Genomic DNA, 19,412 nt, shown 5'->3' with positions numbered 1-19,412 from the left:
TTCCAGAGGTTAGCCAGAAGAGATAAGGAATTATTTTTAAACAAGCAATGCATGGAACTGGAAGAAGATAATAGAATAGGAAGGACAAGAGACCTCTTCCAGAAAATTGGAAACATCGGAGGTAAATTCCAGGCAAAAATGGGTATGATCAAAAACCAAGATGGCAAGGACCTAAGAGAAGCAGAAGAGATCAAGAAAAGGTGGCAAGAATATACAGAAGATCTGTATAGGAAGGATAATAATATCGGGGATAGATTTGACAGTGTGGTCAGTGAGCTAGAGCCAGACATCCTGAAGAGTGAGGTTGAATGGGCCTTAAGAAGCATTGCTAATAACAAGGCAGCAGGAGATGACGGTATCCCAGCTGAACTGTTTAAAATCTTGCAAGATGATGCTGTCAAGGTGATGCATGCCATATGCCAGCAAATTTGGAAAACATAAGAATGGCCAACAGATTGGAAAAAATCAACCTATATCCCCATACCAAAAAAGGGAAGCACCAAAGAATGTTCAAACATTTGAACAGTGGCACTTATTTCACATGCCAGTAAGGTCATGCTCAAGATCTTGCCAGGTAGACTCCAGCAATTCATGGAACGAGAGTTGCCAGATGTACAAGCTGGGTTTAGAAAAGGCAGAGGAACTAGAGACCAAATTGCCAATATCCGCTGGATAATGGAGAAAGCCAGGGAGTTTCAGAAAAACATCTCTTTCTGTTTTATTGACTATTCTAAAGCCTTTGACTGTGTGGATCATAACAAATTGTGGCAAGTTCTATACCAAGTCATCTTGTCTGCCTCCTGAGGAATCTGTATAACGACCAAGTAGCAACGGTAAGAACAGACCACGGAACAACGGACTGGTTTAAGATTGGGAAAGGAGTACGGCAGGGCTGTATACTCTCACCCTACCTATTCAACCTGTATGCAGAACACATCATGCGACGTGCTGGGCTTGATGAAGCCAAGGCTGGAGTTAAAATCGCTGGAACAGTCTCAGATATGCAGATGATACCACTTTGATGGCTGAAAGCGAGGAGGAGCTGAGGAACCTCATGACGAGGGTGAAAGAAGAAAGTGCAAAAGCTGGGTTGCAGTTAAACCCCCCAAAAACAAAGATGATGGCAACCAGCTTGATTGATAACTGGCAAATAGAGGGAGAAAACGTGGAGGCAGTGACAGACTTTGTCTTTCTAGGCACAAAGATTACTGCAGATGCTGACTGCAGCCAGGAAAACAGAAGACGTTTACTTCTTGGGAGGGCAGCAATGACAAATCTTGATAAAATAGTTAAGGGCAGAGACATCACACTGACAACAAAGGTCCGCATAGTTAAAGCAATGGTATTCCCCGTAGTAACCTATGGCTGCGAGAGCTGGACCATAAGGAAGGCTGACCGAAGGAAGATGGATGCTTTTGAACTGTGGTGCTGGAGGAAAATTCTGAGAGTGCCTTGGACTGCAAGAAGATCAAACCAGTCCATCCTCCAGGAAATAAAGCCAGACTGCTCACTTGAGGGAATGATCCTAAAGGCAAAACTGAAGTACTTTGGCCACATAATGAGAAGACAGGACACCCTGGAGAAGATGCTGATGCTAGGGAAAGTGCAAGGCTAAAGGAAGAGGGGCTGACCAAGGGCAAGGTGGATGGATGATATTCTGGAGGTGATGGACTCGACCTTGGGGGAGCTGGGGGTGGCGACGGCCGACAGGAAGCTCTGGCGTGGGCTGGTCCATGAAGTCACGAAGAGTCGGAATTGACTGAACGAATAAACAACAACAACAAATACACAAATATATTCTGGAGGTGACAGACTCGACCTTGGGGGAGCTGGGGGTGGCGATGGCCGACAGGAAGCTCTGGCGTGGGCTGGTCCATGAAGTCACGAAGACTCGGAAACAACTGAACGAATAAACAAATACATATATATACACACACACACGCGCACATGCGCGCACACACACACACGAGTCTAAGTGCACGTCTAATGTGTGTGTGTGTGTGTGTGTGTGTGTGTGGTGTGAATGCAGTGTGCTTGCATGTGTGTATAGATTACATACATACATACATAAGAAGCATGCACTGACCCCATCCCACTTCTGCTCGGACCCCGATTCAGCATTTTGGAAAACATCCCGCTTCTGCTCTGGCCAATTTGTAGTCAGACCACTTTAGCTCAGCACCAAACCCGAGTCAAGGTTTGGAAAAATGAGTCTTTATGCTTCCTGTTGACTACCATGGGAAATTAGGAAAAAAAACTAACTTTTTTCTCTTGGTCAGAACTGGAAAATTTCAGGCACAGTAGCCCCCTAGAAGGGGATTACACCTGCCCAATGTCAGAAAAATAGGTGCGGGGTTTATATTTTGTTTTTCTTTTAAAGGGAACTGCCAATAACGTTTTAATTCCTTGGAAGAAATGCATAAAAGGTTCGCCTGGCACCTACATTGTGTTCCTTTTGGTGCCAGGTGAAGACCTTTTTATTTTCCCAGGCATTTTAGCTTTCTAAACTTTTAGCTTTGCTGTTTTAAAAATTTGTATTTTAAACTCCTGCACTGCTGCTAGGTTTTATTGTGGTGGTATTGTTATATTGTGGTTTTAATGTTCTATATATTTTAAATTGTTTTATTGTGTGTTGTTTGGTTTTAATTTTTGTGAACTGCCCAGAGAGCTTCGGCTATTGGATGGTATAGAAATTAAATAAATAAATAAATAAATAAATAAAAATTTCAGGATTCATTGCCTCATCAGAGGAGATCATGTCTGCCAAATTTCAGAATGAGAAATCAGAACCCCATGAGGGGTTTTGTGCAAGGGTGGCCTTGACATTTTGAGGTCTGTGAAAGAGGACATACTTATCTCCCTGTGTTCCTTGTGGACCATTGTTCTGAAAGTTACAGACGGCCTAGAGTTGTCCCTAATTAAGAAACCAGCAAAGTTTCAGAAGGATAGGTGCAGCAGTTCATGTGGAAGGGGAGTTCTCCAGTTTGGCTGAGGGAGTGATTTGCTTTACCTTCCATTCACCTCTTCCCCAATAGTTTTTGGGTAAATTTGTATGAAAATGTACAGGTCATTAGAGGTGTCCCCCAGGCAAGAAAGCTGCAAAGTTTCTGCAGGATATACATGCATGCAAATTTAGAATTACTAGAATTTATTTACATGTCACCAGTATTAGCAGCAGGGGAACATGGGTGGGAAGGTGCTATTGCACTCATGACCTGCTTATGGGTTTCCCATGGGCATCTGGTTGGCCACTGTGTGACCAGAATGCTGGACCAGATGGGTCTTGGTCTGATGCAGCACAGCTCTTTTTATGTTCTTAAATAGAGAGTGCCTCTGAGCATGTGCAGAATGTTTTTCTTTCACCACTGAGCACTTACATTCTTCCCCTACCAATTCTGTTCCCCTCCATGCAACCATCCCTCCTCATCCTACCATCCTCCAGCAACTCTTCATAAAAACAGATCTCTTGTTTTGTGCAACTCCTCTCTACCTCCTCCTTGTATCTCATTGTATCTTCCTCCCCATAACTTCATTTGTGCCAAGACTTCTCCAGGATTCACCCAGTCCGAGAGACGCAGACAGAAGCTGCCTGTAATTTAACCCCAACGATCAAACAAACGTTACGCTGCGTCTATTAATTTAGACCATTTCTGTTCCTTTTACATTAAAAAAAGAAGAAAAAGAACTGGGTGATCAAGAGGCGCCACGTACACACGTGCCCATATACACGCGTGTCTTAAGAGTTGTGAAGTATGCGCGCGGTACGCGCCCCTCTGCGTGGGTCAGCCTCTTATTTTCCCCGCCTCCTTATTATTCCAACCAATCCAGGAGCTTTCTAGGCCAACTGGCAGCGAGATTCGCCTACTAGGAAGTAGAGTACCGACGTTCTTCCTTTTGATAGGGTGCACGGTGGGGAAGGGCCGTCCTGGATTGGAGGAGAGGAAGGGAGGTGGGCGGTGCTTGTGTGGCTGAGCCTGCGCCTGCGCCTGCAGCCCAGCAGAAGGAGAAAGGCCGGCTCTCCCAGCAAGTGAGTCGCGGGGCAGCTCAAGCCTGCTCCCAGGTAGACCCCACTGAGCTCAGGGGACTTACTCCCGGGGAAGAGGGATGCGGGCTGCGTCCCTGACAATGCCAGCCTACCCATGTCTCCTCGTAAGCAAGTCCCACTGAACTCAGCGGGCCCGCTTCTGGACAGGCACGGGTAGGATTGCAGTACACACGTCTACGGAGAAGTAAGCCCCGTGGAGTTCAGTGGGGCTTACTCCCAGGTAAGAGCGTGCGCCAGCCTCCCCCAACCTGGCGCCCTCCAGATGTGCCGGGCTAGAGCCCCCAGCACCCCCCAGCCAGCTTTTGTGCCTGGGAGTTGTAGCCCAACGCATCTGGAGGGCGCCAGGTTGCGGGGGAGGGTGTCTCTGATCGTAGCCTTAGGCGCTCAGGTTCCGTGGGAAGGAGTGGCAGGGAAGCGGGGTGTGTGTGTGTGTGTGTGTGTGTGTGTCTGGGGTGTGTGTGTGTGTGTGTCTGGGCTGCTGCTAGCAGGACGTGGACCTCTTCTTTTCCAGGGAGAAAGAAGGGGTCTCTCTCCGCTTGTGTTCAGCCTGGGCTCCGTGGGCGGGCGAGGGGGCAGGATCACGCATGTAGTGGACACTGGGACAGGCTTCAGGAGGCCTTGGAACGCACGTGGTAGTTCAGCGTTGTGCTGAGGAGGGGGTAACGCTGGGAGGGGGGATGTACAATTTTCTGGGCTTTCTGCAAGTGGAGATGGGGACATCCCCCAACCCCCTCCCCACACCCTTTCTCCTTACTGGCAGGAAAGAAATGTTTACCGTGCTTTGAGGCTGAGAGGATAATTTTGTAGGTTCACTGTAATAACAAAAAAACTATTTTTCCCGTGAAGCCTCTGACTTGATTCCCAGGCCCCTTTGCCCTACTATAGCTACGGCAAAGTGTGTGTAATTGCAATCATTGTATATTCTTCCCCAGTGTACCCTTTCTCTATTTTCCTCTCCTTTTTTGTTTTCTTCCTTGTGTCTGTTTCTAGATTGTAAGCTTCTTGTGGGCAGGGACGTGCCAAACCTCTTCTTTGTAAAGCGCCTGTACGGAGATGGCACTGTCTGGTAATGATATTGTTCTGCTGAGCCTTTAGTTATTAATGCTGCTCTTTGATTTCAGAGGGTTTCCCTGTCTTACCAGTTCTGTTTTAGCCTGTGTGTGTGTTGTAACTGAATTTTGTTATTCTTATGGCCTTATTGTAAACCGGTGCAATCACTCATTGAGTGGAGGGGTAAACCAGAAATATATTGTGTTGAATCCAGGCTCTGCCTTCTGTGGATAGAAGAGCTCTGTACACGAAAGGTGACTCCCTGTGGTTTTTAAGGATCCTTGCTGCCCCATAGCTTACCCCAGTCAGTAGGATCTGTGTAGCATTTTCAGGTGGCTGGAGGGGCTGCCATGGGGGACGGGCGGGCGGGGGGGGGGATGTTTGTTTCCACCAACCCAGTTGCATATGCCTGAATCTGTATCCAACCCATTAAATAAATAAAGAGGAGGAGGAGGAGGAAGAGGAAGAAAGATGGGGAAGGCATAGGTTACAAAATGTTGGGTAAGGATGGGTGGTAGCAGAACCATGTGGTCCATCTGTAGGTCTTAGGTAAAAGGCATAAGTAATTGTATGTATTTAAATGCAAGCTTGGTTCTGCCCACTTTGTCTGAGAAATAAGGCCCACATTTAAATTGTGTTGCCATCCCCTACCCCTAAGATGTTGCACTTTTAACAGCCACATGACAGATGTAGATTCAACTGGTGTAGCTTTTCCCATTACCACAGCTCTGAACTGGGACAGAAAGCTGTATTTGGTGGGGGTGGGAAGTTAAACCACTCACTCAGATGTTTAAGTGTGAGAATGTATGTGTGGAAGAAAAAGTGGCAACCCTGGAACAGACATAGATACTCATATTTATATAGCCACTAACGGGGAATTAATGTAGTTCTGTGCCCTCAAATCACTTGCTGGGAAAAGGCCGGGGTGGGGGAGCATTTTTAAAGTTAATTTTCCCCTGCCATAAAGCATATTTGGGATTGAGGGGGAAGGGGCCACATTATGTATGCTTCCTTCTCTCCCTAGACTTGACATCACATCTTAGGAAAGATCATTTGTGCTTCCACGGCTCTGCACTGACCCCTAAATGGATATTGGAGGGGGGGCCCGTATCTCGTATGATGACTATCCTGTGGTGTTCCTGCCTCCCTACGAGCCCCCCCCTGCCTGGATACCTCCTCATGAGGTACGTAGCTGCAGATCCTGCTCTAGTCTGGTGGTCCCAGCAGCTTAAGAACATACGGTCTGAGTTCTCGCTCAGGTCGTACACAGTGTTGATGTTTGGTGGTAAGGTTTTAAAAAGAGATCTAAGTAGCTTAAAATGCATACATTCAGCAGTTCCTAATTTTCTTTTCACACTCTTCACAAACAGTAGGAGAGCTGTGCGGATCAAACCAGAGGCCTAGCTAGTCCAGCATTCTGTTCCCACAGTGGCCAAGGAGATGCCCCAATGGGAAGCCCACAAGCTGGACATGAGCACAGCAGCACTCTCCCATCCATGTTCCCCAGCAGCCAGTGTACATAGGCATGTTCCCTCAGATGCTGGAGGTCATAGCCATCATGACTCTTAGCCATTGATAGCCTTCTCCTCCATGAATTTGTCTAATCCTCTTTTAAAGCCCCCCAAATTGGCAGCCATCACTACCTGTTGTTGTAGTGAATTTGATAGCTTAACTATGCGCTGTGTGAAAGAAATATTTCTTTCTCAAAGTAGAAGAAAGGAATGGTACAGTACAGTGATCCCCCTGCCTCCCACAACAAAAAAAGTTTAAAGTTTTCCAGAATGGAATTCACCATGCCATTTTGTGTGTGTTTTGGTTTCCCCTAGAGAATTTACCATTCTGATTACAACAATGAGCTGACCCAGTTCTTGCCTCGTACCATTGTGCTGAAAAAGCCTCCAGGGGCTCAGGTGAGACTTGACCTGCTCTTAAGGTGCTGGGACAAAGGGGGGACAATCTGATACCCCTAAGGCTCCTGGGATTACACCTTGGTTAACTGAGTTCCTCTGCAGAAATGTTTGCTATCTTTGAAGGGAATTCTCCTCCTCTTCCCTAGCTACCAAACCAGGATCAAGCCTTCAAGGAGCTACATTTGTCAGTAATGAGAACAACTTTGACCAGAGGGCATATTCTTTCTGGTGCATGCTGAATTAGTAGGCCTATTGGCTGGGAAACAGGTCTTTTCTAGGAAGGCTGAGATGGTTAGGTGGGTATAATAGAGGCAGGTGGTCATCAGGACACCTGAGTACTGGTGTAGTGGTTATGGTGTTGGACTGGGACTTGGGAGATCTCGGTTCTAGTCCCTACTCGGCTATGAAGCTTTCCACCTAGCCTGTCTCACAGGGTTGTTGTGAGGATAAAATGGAAAGGAGAAGGACCATGTAAGCTGCTTTGGGTTCCTTGCAAGAGGAACAAAGATGGGATATAAATGTAATGATAAATAAGAGGAATGGACTCCATCTAGCAGGTTGGAGTGGAGGAAAAGGCTTGGGGCCAGGGTATCTGAAGGACCATTTCCTCCTGTATGAGTTTGCCCATAATTTGAGATCTTCATCACAGGCCCTGTTGCATGACCCACCACCAAGATAGGTTAGATTGCTGGGTATATGTGACAAGGCTTTTTCTGTAGTGGCACCTCAACCATGCAACTCCCTCCCAGTGGAGGTCAGGCTGGCTCCATTCCTATTGAGTTTTAAACAGGCAGTAAAAACCATATTGTCTCACTGGGCCTTTGGTTTTTAAAACTGTTTTTGTTCAGGATTTTCCTTTTTTGTTTTCGTGCTGTTGTCAACTTATTGAATTTTACTGTACATTGTTTTGGGGGCCCTAGTGGGCAGAAAATCGACATATAAATGCAATAAATAAATAAATAAATAAGCTTGGCGTAACAATGGTTACATTCTCTACTAAAGAATGGGTCAGGGTTCCATCTTGGGAAGAACCTTACCTGCTTTATCTTGGGGACATTGGGGAAAGATGGCAGATTTGGCACCTGCCAATTCTGATTTGGTGACAGGTGCAGCAGTAAACAACAACATCAGGGACGCTTTTGAATAAGAGGAGTATGTGAGATTTTTCTAATCTGCCCCATGCTTTACAAGCCTTATTGTATCTGTGTGGTGACTGGTAAACCTCTCTGTTACATGGGCTCAGTGAGGGTTGCAGGAAAGATACAGTGATGAGGTAGATCCCTGTTGCTCAAAGGTCTGCAGATAAATTAATGGGGTCAGGGAGAAGACAGTATTAAAAAACAAATAGAGTTCCATTCAGATTTAGCCAAACTTGGAGTAGACCAATTGAAACAATGAACTAACTTAATCATGACGAACATAAGTCCCATTGATTTCATTGGGCCTACGTTAAGTATGACTAAGGCTGCAATCCTATAACCATTTAGCTGGGAGTAAGTTTCAGTGGGACTTACTTCTGAGCACACATAGATAGAATTGCACTGTAAGTCTAGATCCAACATGTTATGTGCTGAACAGCCAAATACCCAGAATTCCTTCTCGGTGCCTTCATCCATTCTTTTTTTCTTCCTAGCTGGGCTTTAATATCCGAGGAGGGAAAGCGTCGCAGCTGGGGATCTTCATCTCTAAGGTGTGTTGATCTCTCATCTCTTCCTAGTTCTTCTATCTCCTTGGCAAGATAATTAATTACATTTATTGATGTTGCATTTATCAGATGACATGCAGGTTGATCATATGCATGTTTTTAAATTCTGTAATTTAAATTTCCAAAAAATCAACAGCCCCCAAAACAAATGCAACAAAAAATTACAAGAAACAAGTACCTGTCTAATCTAATATGTACACAGTGTTGATTCCAATAAGGAATCAAACATGTCAGTTTATTTGCCAAATTACTTGATTGAGGCGATCCAATTCTTCTAGTATCACGCCTGTTGGTTCCTATGCATGTTTATGTAAGAGCAAATGCTCCTTAGCTTCATGAGGCTTACTTCCAAATAAACATGCATGGGATTGCAGCATTAAATGTAACATAGGGCTCAAGACAAATAAGAATGTTTCAAATTTTAAAAAATGTAATTTATTTCATTGTAGCTGTTATGAACATGTTATAGGTTTCAAAAATAAAATATACGAAGGCATTCTGCCTCTTCCAGTCCCACTTTCCATTTCTGTACCTGAGTCCTAATCCCTTCACTTCTGCTATTCCATTATCCCGGGCATGGAAATGAATAGCTCAAGCCTTTACTTTCTGTCGGCAAACTCCTACTCAGTTCAGTGGGGCTTAGTCTTGGGTAAGTATCCATCACATTGAAGCTTTAGAAGTGGCAAAACATAGGTCAGCGAATTGTGTGACAGGTTGGAACTGGCTTGCTCAAGATGCCAAGGGGAATTGGTGTCAGGCAGGCAGGCACTTGCAGTCCCTGGCCTTGGTTTGACGGGCATTGTTGCCCCTTCTGTTTCCAGGTGATCCCAGATTCAGATGCACATCGAGCTGGATTGCAGGAGGGAGACCAGGTCCTAGCAGTTAATGATGTGGACTTCCAGGATATTGAGCATAGCAAGGTGAGATGTCTTACCCATGGTAGGGGCTTCACCTCTCTAACTGAAATTCAAAATTGCATGAAGCGTGCTGAAGGTGTGGTCTGAGGGCACGTGATGCTTTTGAAGCTAATCAGATTTGGGTTTAGTTAATGCCTGGATGGGAGACTTCCTCAGAATTTGCTTCAGCTTCATGAAGGAAGTGTAGCAGTTAAATGAATAACACTGCCCAGTTTGATGCTGTACAGAATCCAGCAATTCCCTTTCTGTTCTTTCCCCCCAGGCTGTGGAAATCTTGAAAACCGCTCGGGAGATCATTATGAGAGTCCGATTCTTCCCTTACAGTAAGTTGGTTGCTGATACTCTTGGCAAAATCGATGGCCCTTTTGGGAAGTAAAATTTTATTGTGCAATTTGCAGTCCTCATTTTCTCTTTGCCCTCACAACAGCCCTGTGGTGTGTGAGTTGATTTTGTTCCCATTCTTATAGACGGCAACTGAGGCTTCATGAGGTGCCGCCATAAATCCATGACAGAGGGGAGAAAAAGAACATGTTATCTGTTCTATGGATCTCCAGTGAATAATAATAATGAGCAAGGCCACTCCACAGCCAGGTACCCTCCAGATGTGTTGGACTGCAAGCAGTGGCCACCCTGGCTGGGAATTACGAAGTTTGCAGTCCAACAAGCCTGGACGTCACCAGTTTGGGGAAGGCCAATGTAGAGTTCAATTGCACTTTTGTGGAGCAGAATAGCTGCCCCCGTCTCTTTGGCCCCTCTATGAGAAGCAAGATGCTGGACTTTTTGTTCTGATCCAGCAGGGCTCTTTTATGTTCTGGAATTCACTTCGTTTCTTCCTTGTCCTTCCAGATTACCAGAGGCAGAAGGAGAGAACTGTTCACTAGAAATCCCTTCCCAGCCACACCTTTCTCTTTGCAGAGAGTTCGGCAACTTCCAGCCGGACTTCTTTTTTTGTAAAATAAAAGCAAGGCACCCTCTGCTGTTCCTCTGTGAGCTCCTGCTTGGGGCCAGAAGTGGTGATTGTGGTACAGATTTTCCTTTAGGGTGGAGACTGGAGTTGAGTGCCTGCAGAGGAGGACACTTTTAATGTTTGTTTTATTTCTTCTGCTTCGTGCTGTGAAGTAAAGGACACAAGGGACTGGATGTTTGGCTTCAACCCATTCCCTGATCAGGAAACGGATATAGATCTGCTGATGATGCCAGTCCCCACATGCATCATCAGGCCCAGAGTTTTTAATCCATCAGATTGCATCTTTCAGAAATGTTTTCTTATTTCTCAAAAAAAGAGGAGGAAGAACAACAGAGCTTGGGCTTGAAAGGGGCAAACAGAGGGCTTTTAAGTCAAAGCCTCCTTTTAGATAGCTGTGACGGTGGTGTGGGGCACAATTCACTGTACACATCTATATTAAGCCATATTGAGATACACTGAAACTTTGCGAGGGGGGGAGGGGGCGGAAGCACCTTCCACATGGAGTATGGCTTTTTCCCCCTCTTCTCTGAAGGTTCAGGTGTTCAGGAATCTGCATGGTTGCATGTCCTGGAATATGGCCTCTCTAGCAGAATTAATAGCTCCTGCTGCATCCCCGGAGAAGGTTGTTTTGATTTGTAGAGCAAGTTCCTAGTCCTCATGCATAACAACAAGTAGTCTATCTTCTTCTATAGATGTAAACACGGGAGGGGGGATTCTATACTTTGCTTACTGGGCGGTATAGAAATGTAATAATAAATAAAATAAATATACTAAGCATAGATGTATTATGTTTCCCCTTTGCTCGCCTACCACCACATTGCTATTGCTACCTGTGTTACATCCAGCTTCTCCTTTTATTTCAACAATCCCTATCCAAAATGCCACTCACACAACCATAAGCATAAATAAGCAAGTCTCTTCAGATTCTGCACACGCAAAAGGACGTGTACGCATATGTACCTAACTCATGAGAATTAGAAACTTTACAAACAAAACAAATGGAAGTTTTTTCAGAATGCTGTGGAAACGGGGGTTATTCTTTGATCCTTGATGTACTCTCACCCATGCCAAGCTGTGTATATATGCACAGCCCTGATCTGCTAAGGCAGCTGTGGATTGTGACTTCTTTGTGTGGTTATAATTCTCTGAGTCCTCTCGCAATGCTATGTTTTTGTGGGAAGGGGATGGGTAAAACATGCAGCCATGGCAATGAAAGCCGTTTAGATTGTGTGAGCTGAGATTTGCTCATATACGTAGCCTGAGATCAGTGGTAACATTTATATTTGGGTTTCTGCTGATCTTAGCAGGATGTCTTCTCTATCTCCAGCTGTTGTACTTGCTTTTTCCACTGGAAGGTTGTTGTTTTCTTTTTTGAGGGAAGGAGGTTAGTTAACTAAAGCTTCAGTCTTCTAGTAGCATACAAATCCCCCCCTCAACAGAAACCAGCCCAGAAAACCTGCTGCTCCAATTACATTGACTTTCAGCAAATGGTCCATCTGAATGAGGGCAGGAGGAAAGGCCTGCTGAAAGGGAGGCCAGAGATGGCCTTGGTCTCCTGATCTTTCAACTCTCAAAACTCGTTCGAGAATAGCCTTGCTGACAGAATGATGGGAGCTGTAGCCCAGCACATCTGGAAGGCACCAGGTTGGGGAAGGCTGTGCTGGAAGAACAGAGTTCTATGCCTCTGCGGTGCTCTTTGTCCAATATGGGCTGTTTGGGGCCTACTTTGTTCAAAGTAGAGTTGTCAAGGAGGCAATCATCTGTTCCCTTCCTGTGCTGGATTTTTCTATTGCAGCCTGTTTTTGGAAAAGCCTCAGTCTTTAATAAAATATTGCTGTCACAGTACAGTTACTGGGTGGGGCGAAGAGGGCTTCCATACTGTGGGTCTAGTCTTAGGGACCCCACTCCACTACCCCCCCACTCCACTACCCCCCCACTCCACTACCCCCCCACTCCTTGATACTAACCCTGCCCTTTCTCTGTGAGCATTGCTAACCAGGGCTGATGTCTACAAGGCATTGTGCCTCAGAGTGGGAGCTGTTGTCTAGCTGATGCTCCTAGACTAGAGCATCCACAAAGTGAGCAAATGTTCTCACAGAACTAGGCTCTGGTCTCTTTTATTGTTGAAAAAATACTGTTATGTCATACTGCTGTCATCTCAATGGGAGAAAGAAAATTGGATGTCTCACTCAGAAATTGATGCTGGATAGCTACAGGCAATGGCTAAGAACAAAAAAAAAATGGAACTTCCTCATTCAGAGGCAGTATATCTGTTAACTAAAAGATGATTGATACAAACTAGCGGGAAGACTGTCTTGTCCAGTCTGTAAACTTCATAGGAGCAGCTCATGGGCTGCAGTTGGGAACTAGAACAGAACAAGATATCTGACTCAACAAGACAAATCTGTCTCTCTCTGACCCAGGGAGAGAACACACTAACAGATGAAGAACTGTCCACCAAAGGAGGTTTCATACCCAGATGTTTTCTTTTGCCTACTTTTAATATTTTTGTTGGATTACAAGCTGCATTTCCACGGTGGATGGTTAACCAAAGCACCTCACAACAAAACAACACATGATAGAAATAACAGAAAGCATCAAAATACAGCACTGCATTTCAAAACAATTCCTTAACAATTAATTTCAAAATATATTGGCAAGTTAAAATAAGACGCACAATCAGCAGTTCAGTGTGCCAATCAAAACATGCCCTATTCTGAATTAAGCATCACAAAGTTCCTAGTTATTTGAGCCAGACTTCCCCAATCCGGTCCCCTCCAGATGTTTTGGAATTCAATTCCCATGAGCCCCAGCCAGCGTGACCAATGGTTAGGAATGTTGGGAGTTGTAGTACAAAAGTGGAGGGCACCAGGTTGGGGAAGGGTCAGGGTTAGCATGGTGGCTGGGGCTGATGGGAAGTGTAATCCAATGGGTTGTATCCAATGCTAGTCTAATTTAGGTCCCATTCTTTTCAACGGATCTACTCTATGTAGGGCTGACATTGGGTAGCATCCCAGGTGGCCGACCCGTCCAGTATGCTACTGTAGCAAAACCGAAGCATGTGTAATTAAAATAATCGCATATTCTTCCCCTGTTTACCGCCTCCGCTGTTCGACTTTCCTTACTCCGTTCGCAACCTGCCTTGGGTCTATCCTTTTTGGATTGTAAGCCCCTTGGGGCAGGGAGCTCTCAAGCCTGCTCTTTCGTCAAGGGCCGTGTCCATCGATGGTGCTACGGGGAGGACGCGTGCCAATGAGAGGTTAATCAAAACAGGCGGGGATGCTTTTGCTGCTCCATGATCTTTTTCCAGTGTCCCCCCAGGGCCGCAGATCCTGGTAACAAGACCCCCCCCCCGCCCCCAACTCTGAAAGCGCTACAAAATTCAAAGAGTACCTGATCATTCCTTTCCCCCTGTATTTCCCCTTTGTTTTGATATCGTAAACTCGGGAAAAGAGAAAATGACTGTCAGAAAATGAGTGTGTTTATTATTTAGGACAAAATGAAAAGGTGAGCAGGCAGCGGCGTGGCAGGTTCCATGGTGTAATGGTTAGCACTCTGGACTTTGAATCCAGCGATCCGAGTTCAAATCTCGGTGGAACCTCGTTTTTTTCCAGAGTCGCGCGAGGGGTCCCCCTTTACCTGCACCTGCGTCTCAAACTGCACACCAGCCGCAACACGGGAAATCTCCAGGCTCGAGCCTGCACTGGGTGAAGTTGCCCGGCCTGCGTGGCCCCCCAAGTTCTCCCACCCCCACCAAAAAAAAGAAGAGAAAAACAGCAACAACGGAGGGTCAAAAATCTGTTTGCATGGGTGGAAGAAAAGTCCAAAAGCGGGGATGAGCATGGCGGGCGACGCAGCCCTCCCAGCGGAGCCCAACCGGGGAACTAGCTGGTGAATTCCTACCTCCTCTGTAAGGAAGTTTCCATTTAGACAGCGGCGGCAGCTCCGAGTTCCTGAAACCGGGGCAGTAAAGAAGCAGGCGGCATTGCAGACTTGGGGCAAGCTGCGTGTTGCAAGCTGGAAGGCAAGCCCAGCACTTTCAAGCATGTGCAGAATGCCTTCCCTTCGGCCTAATCGCTCTAATTGCTACGGTTTGGGGGCGCAGCTCAGGAGACACGGCTAGGGCCCTTCCGACGGCCTTCTTCGAAACGGGGTTTGGAGAAAGACTGAGAAACCTTATATGCAATATTTTTAAAGCCACCACCCGCATGACGGATAGGGGCCTGGCCCTTGATTCCTGGGGTAGGGATTTTTATTCTGAGAATGCAGATGGTTGAGCCATGAAACGAAGTCGGAAGGGAACGCCAAGGATAAAATTGCAAACCAAACTCTTGGAGAGTAGTTAAACACAACTTCTGAAATGCATAGCTCTATATCAGCCGTCAAGAAACGAGGCCGGACAGGCCTGCATTGGTGGTTCAGTGGTAGAATTCTCGCCTGCCACGCGGGAGGCCCGGGTTCGATTCCCGGCCAATGCAACAGCGCTCATTTTTATTTATTTCCCCGATCACACCCTCACAAAATACACTATTCGCGCTTTCGGGGCGGGGGTCCTTTTTGTGGGTTCGCGGCAGCGGAATATATGGAGAGGGGAATTGAGAGTTATCCGATGGAGAATATATTTCTTTCATTACACATTACATCAAAGACAGAGCTACCGCCAGCCGAAATAGCTCAGTTGGGAGAGCGTTAGACTGAAGATCTAAAGGTCCCTGGTTCGATCCCGGGTTTCGGCAGCGGTGTTTTTTCCGCCACTCATTACAGCTCTCTTGACAAGGGATCAGTATGGCAAAAGCCGAGGGCCCTTTTTCTGTCTACACGTGCATGGGGTTGTACCTTAGTGGCTCTATTTTGCATACAAAATAGGATAAACTTCGTCTGGGACGGAATATTTCTGAAAATACGCGATGCAAGTTTTTTTTTTAATAACTTCTTCAAAAGAGGACCCGATATTAAAAAAAAAAATCCGTAATTAGGTGTTCCTATTTCAAGTGGTCATAAAACTCCTTGCCCCGTCTCACCGGATCCCTCCTATAATTCCTGCAAGAATGGAAGGCGTGTTTTTTTAAATACTATAACCGTGCTAGCCTTCTCTTTATAAATTCAAGGGTGAAGTGCGGCACACCTATAGGCTAACGGTTTTAGGGTGCAACCCTATGCAAGGTTAGACAGACAAAAGCCCTAGCTGGCTGGGGAATGCTGGGAGTTGTGGGACCTTTTTGTGTAACCCGGCATAGGATTTGCGCCCTTAGTTGTTCCGACATTTCAATGAATTAGCATGCGCTTTCGTGGGTTGCAACCCCCTTCGTCAGATGCTAATTTATTAAAACATCTGAACAACTGAAACAGTTAGTCTATAGGTGTGCTACACTTCACCCTTGATTTTTTTTTTCAACTACGGAAAAAGGAACAAACCGAAATGAGAACAGACACGAACCATGGCCTGTTACAGCAGGGCCCTTCTCATGCTCCGTATCCATGTAACTGTCAAAGCAGCACCGCCACTCTTATGTTTTGTACGCCTGAATAAGTTTTTAAGACCATCATCGGTACAGCAATGGAGAAAAGACAGAAGACGTCAGGAGAAAACGGGCCAGAATAAGTAACAGCCATTTTGGGGTCGTTTCGAGTTAATCTTTCAGCAGGGCTGCAGAGTTCCTCGCGCAGGTAAACTTGGCCAGGAGAAGAGCAAGGCCGGCTTTTCCACGCGACGAGGTGGCCGAGTGGTTAAGGCGATGGACTGCTAATCCATTGTGCTCTGCACGCGTGGGTTCGAATCCCATCCTCGTCGGTTGAAAGAGGGATATTGTACCTTAAAAACTAATTTTAATATTACAGACTATTAGCAGAGGGACTCTAAGCGACTCGATGCAAATCAATGGGTTTAAACGTCAAAGATATGGCAGGCGCCGTTGCCATTTTTATTGTATAGTTATTGCCACTGATTGGCCCGACACTGTTGCCCTTTGGGATTATTTTGGGTAGAAGGATTTCCAAGAAATTGCAAGTCAGTGGAATTATGGGAACGGGAGGCGTGAATCACGGTGTGGGTTAAATGGCACAATTTGCGGGAGACCGAACGCTTTGTTTGACAAAAGCCGGCGCCTTTAGCTGTGGCCATGAATACAAAAACTTGAGGGCTGGCAGCGGTGGGATTCGAACCCACGCCTCCGAAGAGACTGGAGCCTTAATCCAGCGCCTTAGACCGCTCGGCCACGCTACCTTCAGCACAAACCCCAGAAAACGCCTTTAGTATAAAGCCTCGACTCAAAAGAGTTTTAGTGAAAACACATGTGACTTCGTCCTTTCAGCGAACACTTGGGGTGGCTCTTAAAAGAGCCGTTGTGTTAAAAGGCCGCGCCAACAAAAACGCCTTCACTTCTTTTTAGGGGCGAGCTTCGCCTTGGAAGGTTTAGGCTTGGCTTTAGCTTTGGGCTTCAAAGGTTTGGTGGGACTCTTGGTTGTCTTCTTGGGCTTGGTGACCTTGGACTTTTTAGGGCTCTTGGCCGCCTTCTTGGCCCCTCCTGCAGCCGAAGCGGGCTTCTTCGCCGCTTTCTTGACGCTTTTCTTGGCCCTGGCGACCCCCACCGCCTTCGTCGCTTTCTTGGGGGCAGGTTTCTTGGCTTTAGGTGCGGCTGGCTTCTTCTTGGCCGCCACTGCCGCCTTGTCCGCCTGCTTGTCCGCGTTCTTGTTGAACTTGAAGGACCCCGAGGCGCCCGTGCCCTTGGTCTGCAGCAGGGTCCCCCGGGTCACCAGGCTCTTGAGCCCCAGCTTGATGCGGCTGTTGTTCTTCTCCACGTCGTAGCCGGCGGCGGCCAGGGACTTCTTCAGGGCGGCCAAGGAGACCCCGCCGCGCTCCTTGGAGGCCGACACCGCCTGGGTCAGCAGCTCCGTCACGCTGGGCCCGGAGGGCTTGCGGGACTTCGGGGCGCCCGCCGCTGCTTTCCTAGCCGGAGCCTTTGGGGCTGGCGCCGCAGCCGCCGGCGCTACCTCAGTCATTTTCGAACGACACTCCCTCTTCTCAGCAATGCAGAATCTGAACACGAGCGAACGCCCAGAGCCTGGTATTTATAGGGGAGGAGCCGCGCTCTGATTGGTGCGCTTCAGGCAGGGCTCTTGGGCAGCCAGACCCGGCTCCCGGCCCTTGCTACTTTGTGTTTCTTAATCTGCACAAAACAGCCAATTAATCAAAATTCCTTTCACGGATCACTCCCGTTTCAGGCGGGACCGAAGAGGAGAATTTGGGCTTTCGGGAACCTGGCTTTCACGCCCAGGGGAAGCAAGACGGGTCTGCAACAGAGGGGGAAACTCAGCCTCTGCCTGCTCCTCCAGCCTGCAAGTGTGTAAACTTTTGCTTTTCTCTGAAAATAGCGAAGGCTCCTTTTAATAAGTTGTTATGGAAGGTCTTGAATAAGATTCCCTGGAGGGTCTGTACCATGGCGGTAAAAAAGGGAGATTTTTGGCTGACAATTTTACGGCAGTCGGTTCTTTAACTTAGTCAAGTAACACACCGGACAACGAGGTTCTTATTTGTTGGTGAAAATTGATAAATATATTGGGCATTGCTTTAGCCACTGATTTCTGGACATCCGGGAAGGAAAAAAAAATGATGTTGAAAATTACTACACATAAACATGTCAGAGAGTTTCTGTGTGAAAACTCTGGCTTTGGAAACTTCCGATTTTTCACCCAAGGTACAGTTGTTTTCCTTCCAAAATATACAGGCTGAATTTCTGGATCATCTGGACCACTGATGTATAGAAATATATTTATTTGCTGCACTTCAATATCGCCCAATAGTCGAACCTTTCTGAGCATTTCACAATTAAGGTTGCCCATGAAATACAGAAATATATTTAAAAAGAACAGCAACGTAAATTCTGAAGTAAATTATCAGTGCGATTCTGTATGTGTTTACGGAGAATTCATTCCCATTGAATTCAGTGAGATTCATTCCCAGGTAGATGTGTATAGGATTGCAACCTAAATTGCTGACACAGAATAAAACCAAAGTAAAACCAGTACAAAGATTTAAACACATTTAAAACAAAACAAAACTGAAAGACTAAAAAGCATAGAGAATAAAAAGGTCTTCATCTAGTGCAAAAAAGTCCCCAGTGTAGGTGTCAGGTGAACCCCTCTGGGAAAAGAGGGGCTCCACCACTGAAAAGACCCTTTCTGTCGTAGCCACCTACCTCACCTCATTCAATGGTGGCATCCAGAAAATGACCTCAGGAGATGACTTTGGCTCCTGGACAGTCCAGTTACTTATATACTGGAGGAAATCCCCTTCAGGTAACCTGGCCTCAAGCCAAATTGGCCATTTGTTTTTTCAGAAAAATAACTTTTCAGCAGATTCATCTTGAAAGGATACTAACACAGACCTAAAAGGTGTCAGTAGCTATAGGGAAAAAGAGGATGGGGTTTGTGTGTCTTAGGAGAGTAACAGTTTCCCCGTACAAAACCGTTTGGTAACATTGCTTTGGCAAGTTTATAGATTACAGTCAGGTGTCATGAATGTCTCTGAAAAACAGTGCAAAGCACAGGAGACAGAGCCTAGATGTGTTTTGTTATCCTACAGTGCAATCCTAGGTAGTTTTATGCAGAAGTAAGTTCACTGAGTTCACTGGGGCTTACTCCCAGACAAGCGGATATAGGATTGCAGCCTCAGGGTGCAAGCCTATGCATGTTTAGACAAAAAAAAGTCCTACAGGTCCCAGCATTCCATGCTGGCTGTGGCATGCTGAGAGTTGTAGGACTGTTGGAGTTAGACTGTGCAGTAGTTAGACTGTTAGTGAACTAGGCCTGGGAAGGCCAG

The 19,412-nt window shown here is 46.4% G+C and overlaps 2 protein-coding genes and 5 non-coding genes across 13 annotated transcripts; 5 read left to right on the top strand and 2 right to left on the bottom strand.

Annotated features, from left to right (window-relative positions):
- The first annotated feature begins 3,998 nt into the window (after window positions 1-3,998).
- PDZD11 (PDZ domain containing 11) lies at window positions 3,999-11,371 on the top strand. 7 transcript variants are annotated; one of them, XM_084806618.1, is made up of 7 exons: window positions 3,999-4,027; window positions 6,120-6,279; window positions 6,922-7,005; window positions 8,639-8,695; window positions 9,532-9,630; window positions 9,890-9,950; window positions 10,474-11,371. In XM_084806618.1, exons 2-7 carry the CDS (start codon window positions 6,181-6,183, stop codon window positions 10,506-10,508), a joined length of 435 nt encoding a protein of 144 aa, XP_084662744.1. In that variant the 5' UTR covers window positions 3,999-4,027; window positions 6,120-6,180; the 3' UTR covers window positions 10,509-11,371. The 7 variants fall into 7 exon arrangements, with proteins under 7 accessions (XP_084662744.1, XP_084662745.1, XP_084662742.1 ...); XM_084806619.1 differs by having other exon boundaries at window positions 3,999-4,060; XM_084806616.1 differs by having other exon boundaries at window positions 3,999-4,265.
- A 2,752-nt stretch (window positions 11,372-14,123) lies between these two features.
- On the top strand, window positions 14,124-14,195 carry TRNAQ-UUG (transfer RNA glutamine (anticodon UUG)). The gene has a single exon. It is a non-coding gene; the product is annotated as a tRNA-Gln (tRNA).
- Window positions 14,196-15,001: 806 nt separating this feature from the next.
- On the top strand, window positions 15,002-15,072 carry TRNAG-GCC (transfer RNA glycine (anticodon GCC)). The gene has a single exon. It is a non-coding gene; the product is annotated as a tRNA-Gly (tRNA).
- Window positions 15,073-15,257: 185 nt separating this feature from the next.
- On the top strand, window positions 15,258-15,330 carry TRNAF-GAA (transfer RNA phenylalanine (anticodon GAA)). The gene has a single exon. It is a non-coding gene; the product is annotated as a tRNA-Phe (tRNA).
- Window positions 15,331-16,066: 736 nt separating this feature from the next.
- LOC146343070 (histone H1-like) lies at window positions 16,067-17,621 on the bottom strand. The gene has a single exon (XM_084806615.1). The coding sequence runs from the start codon at window positions 17,591-17,593 to the stop codon at window positions 16,970-16,972; it is 624 nt and encodes a 207-aa protein (XP_084662741.1). The 5' UTR covers window positions 17,594-17,621; the 3' UTR covers window positions 16,067-16,969.
- TRNAS-GCU (transfer RNA serine (anticodon GCU)) lies at window positions 16,304-16,385 on the top strand. The gene has a single exon. It is a non-coding gene; the product is annotated as a tRNA-Ser (tRNA).
- Window positions 16,736-16,817, bottom strand: TRNAL-AAG (transfer RNA leucine (anticodon AAG)). The gene has a single exon. It is a non-coding gene; the product is annotated as a tRNA-Leu (tRNA).
- Window positions 17,622-19,412: the final 1,791 nt, after the last annotated feature.

This window comes from Heloderma suspectum, chromosome 6 (genome assembly GCF_057233095.1).
Source record: "Heloderma suspectum isolate Gila_16-S chromosome 6, 16-S_ref, whole genome shotgun sequence".
In the NCBI taxonomy this organism is placed as follows: domain Eukaryota; kingdom Metazoa; phylum Chordata; class Lepidosauria; order Squamata; family Helodermatidae; genus Heloderma; species Heloderma suspectum.
The sequence above is the reverse complement of the archived record's forward strand: the minus strand, read 5'-3'. Positions and strand labels throughout refer to the sequence as shown.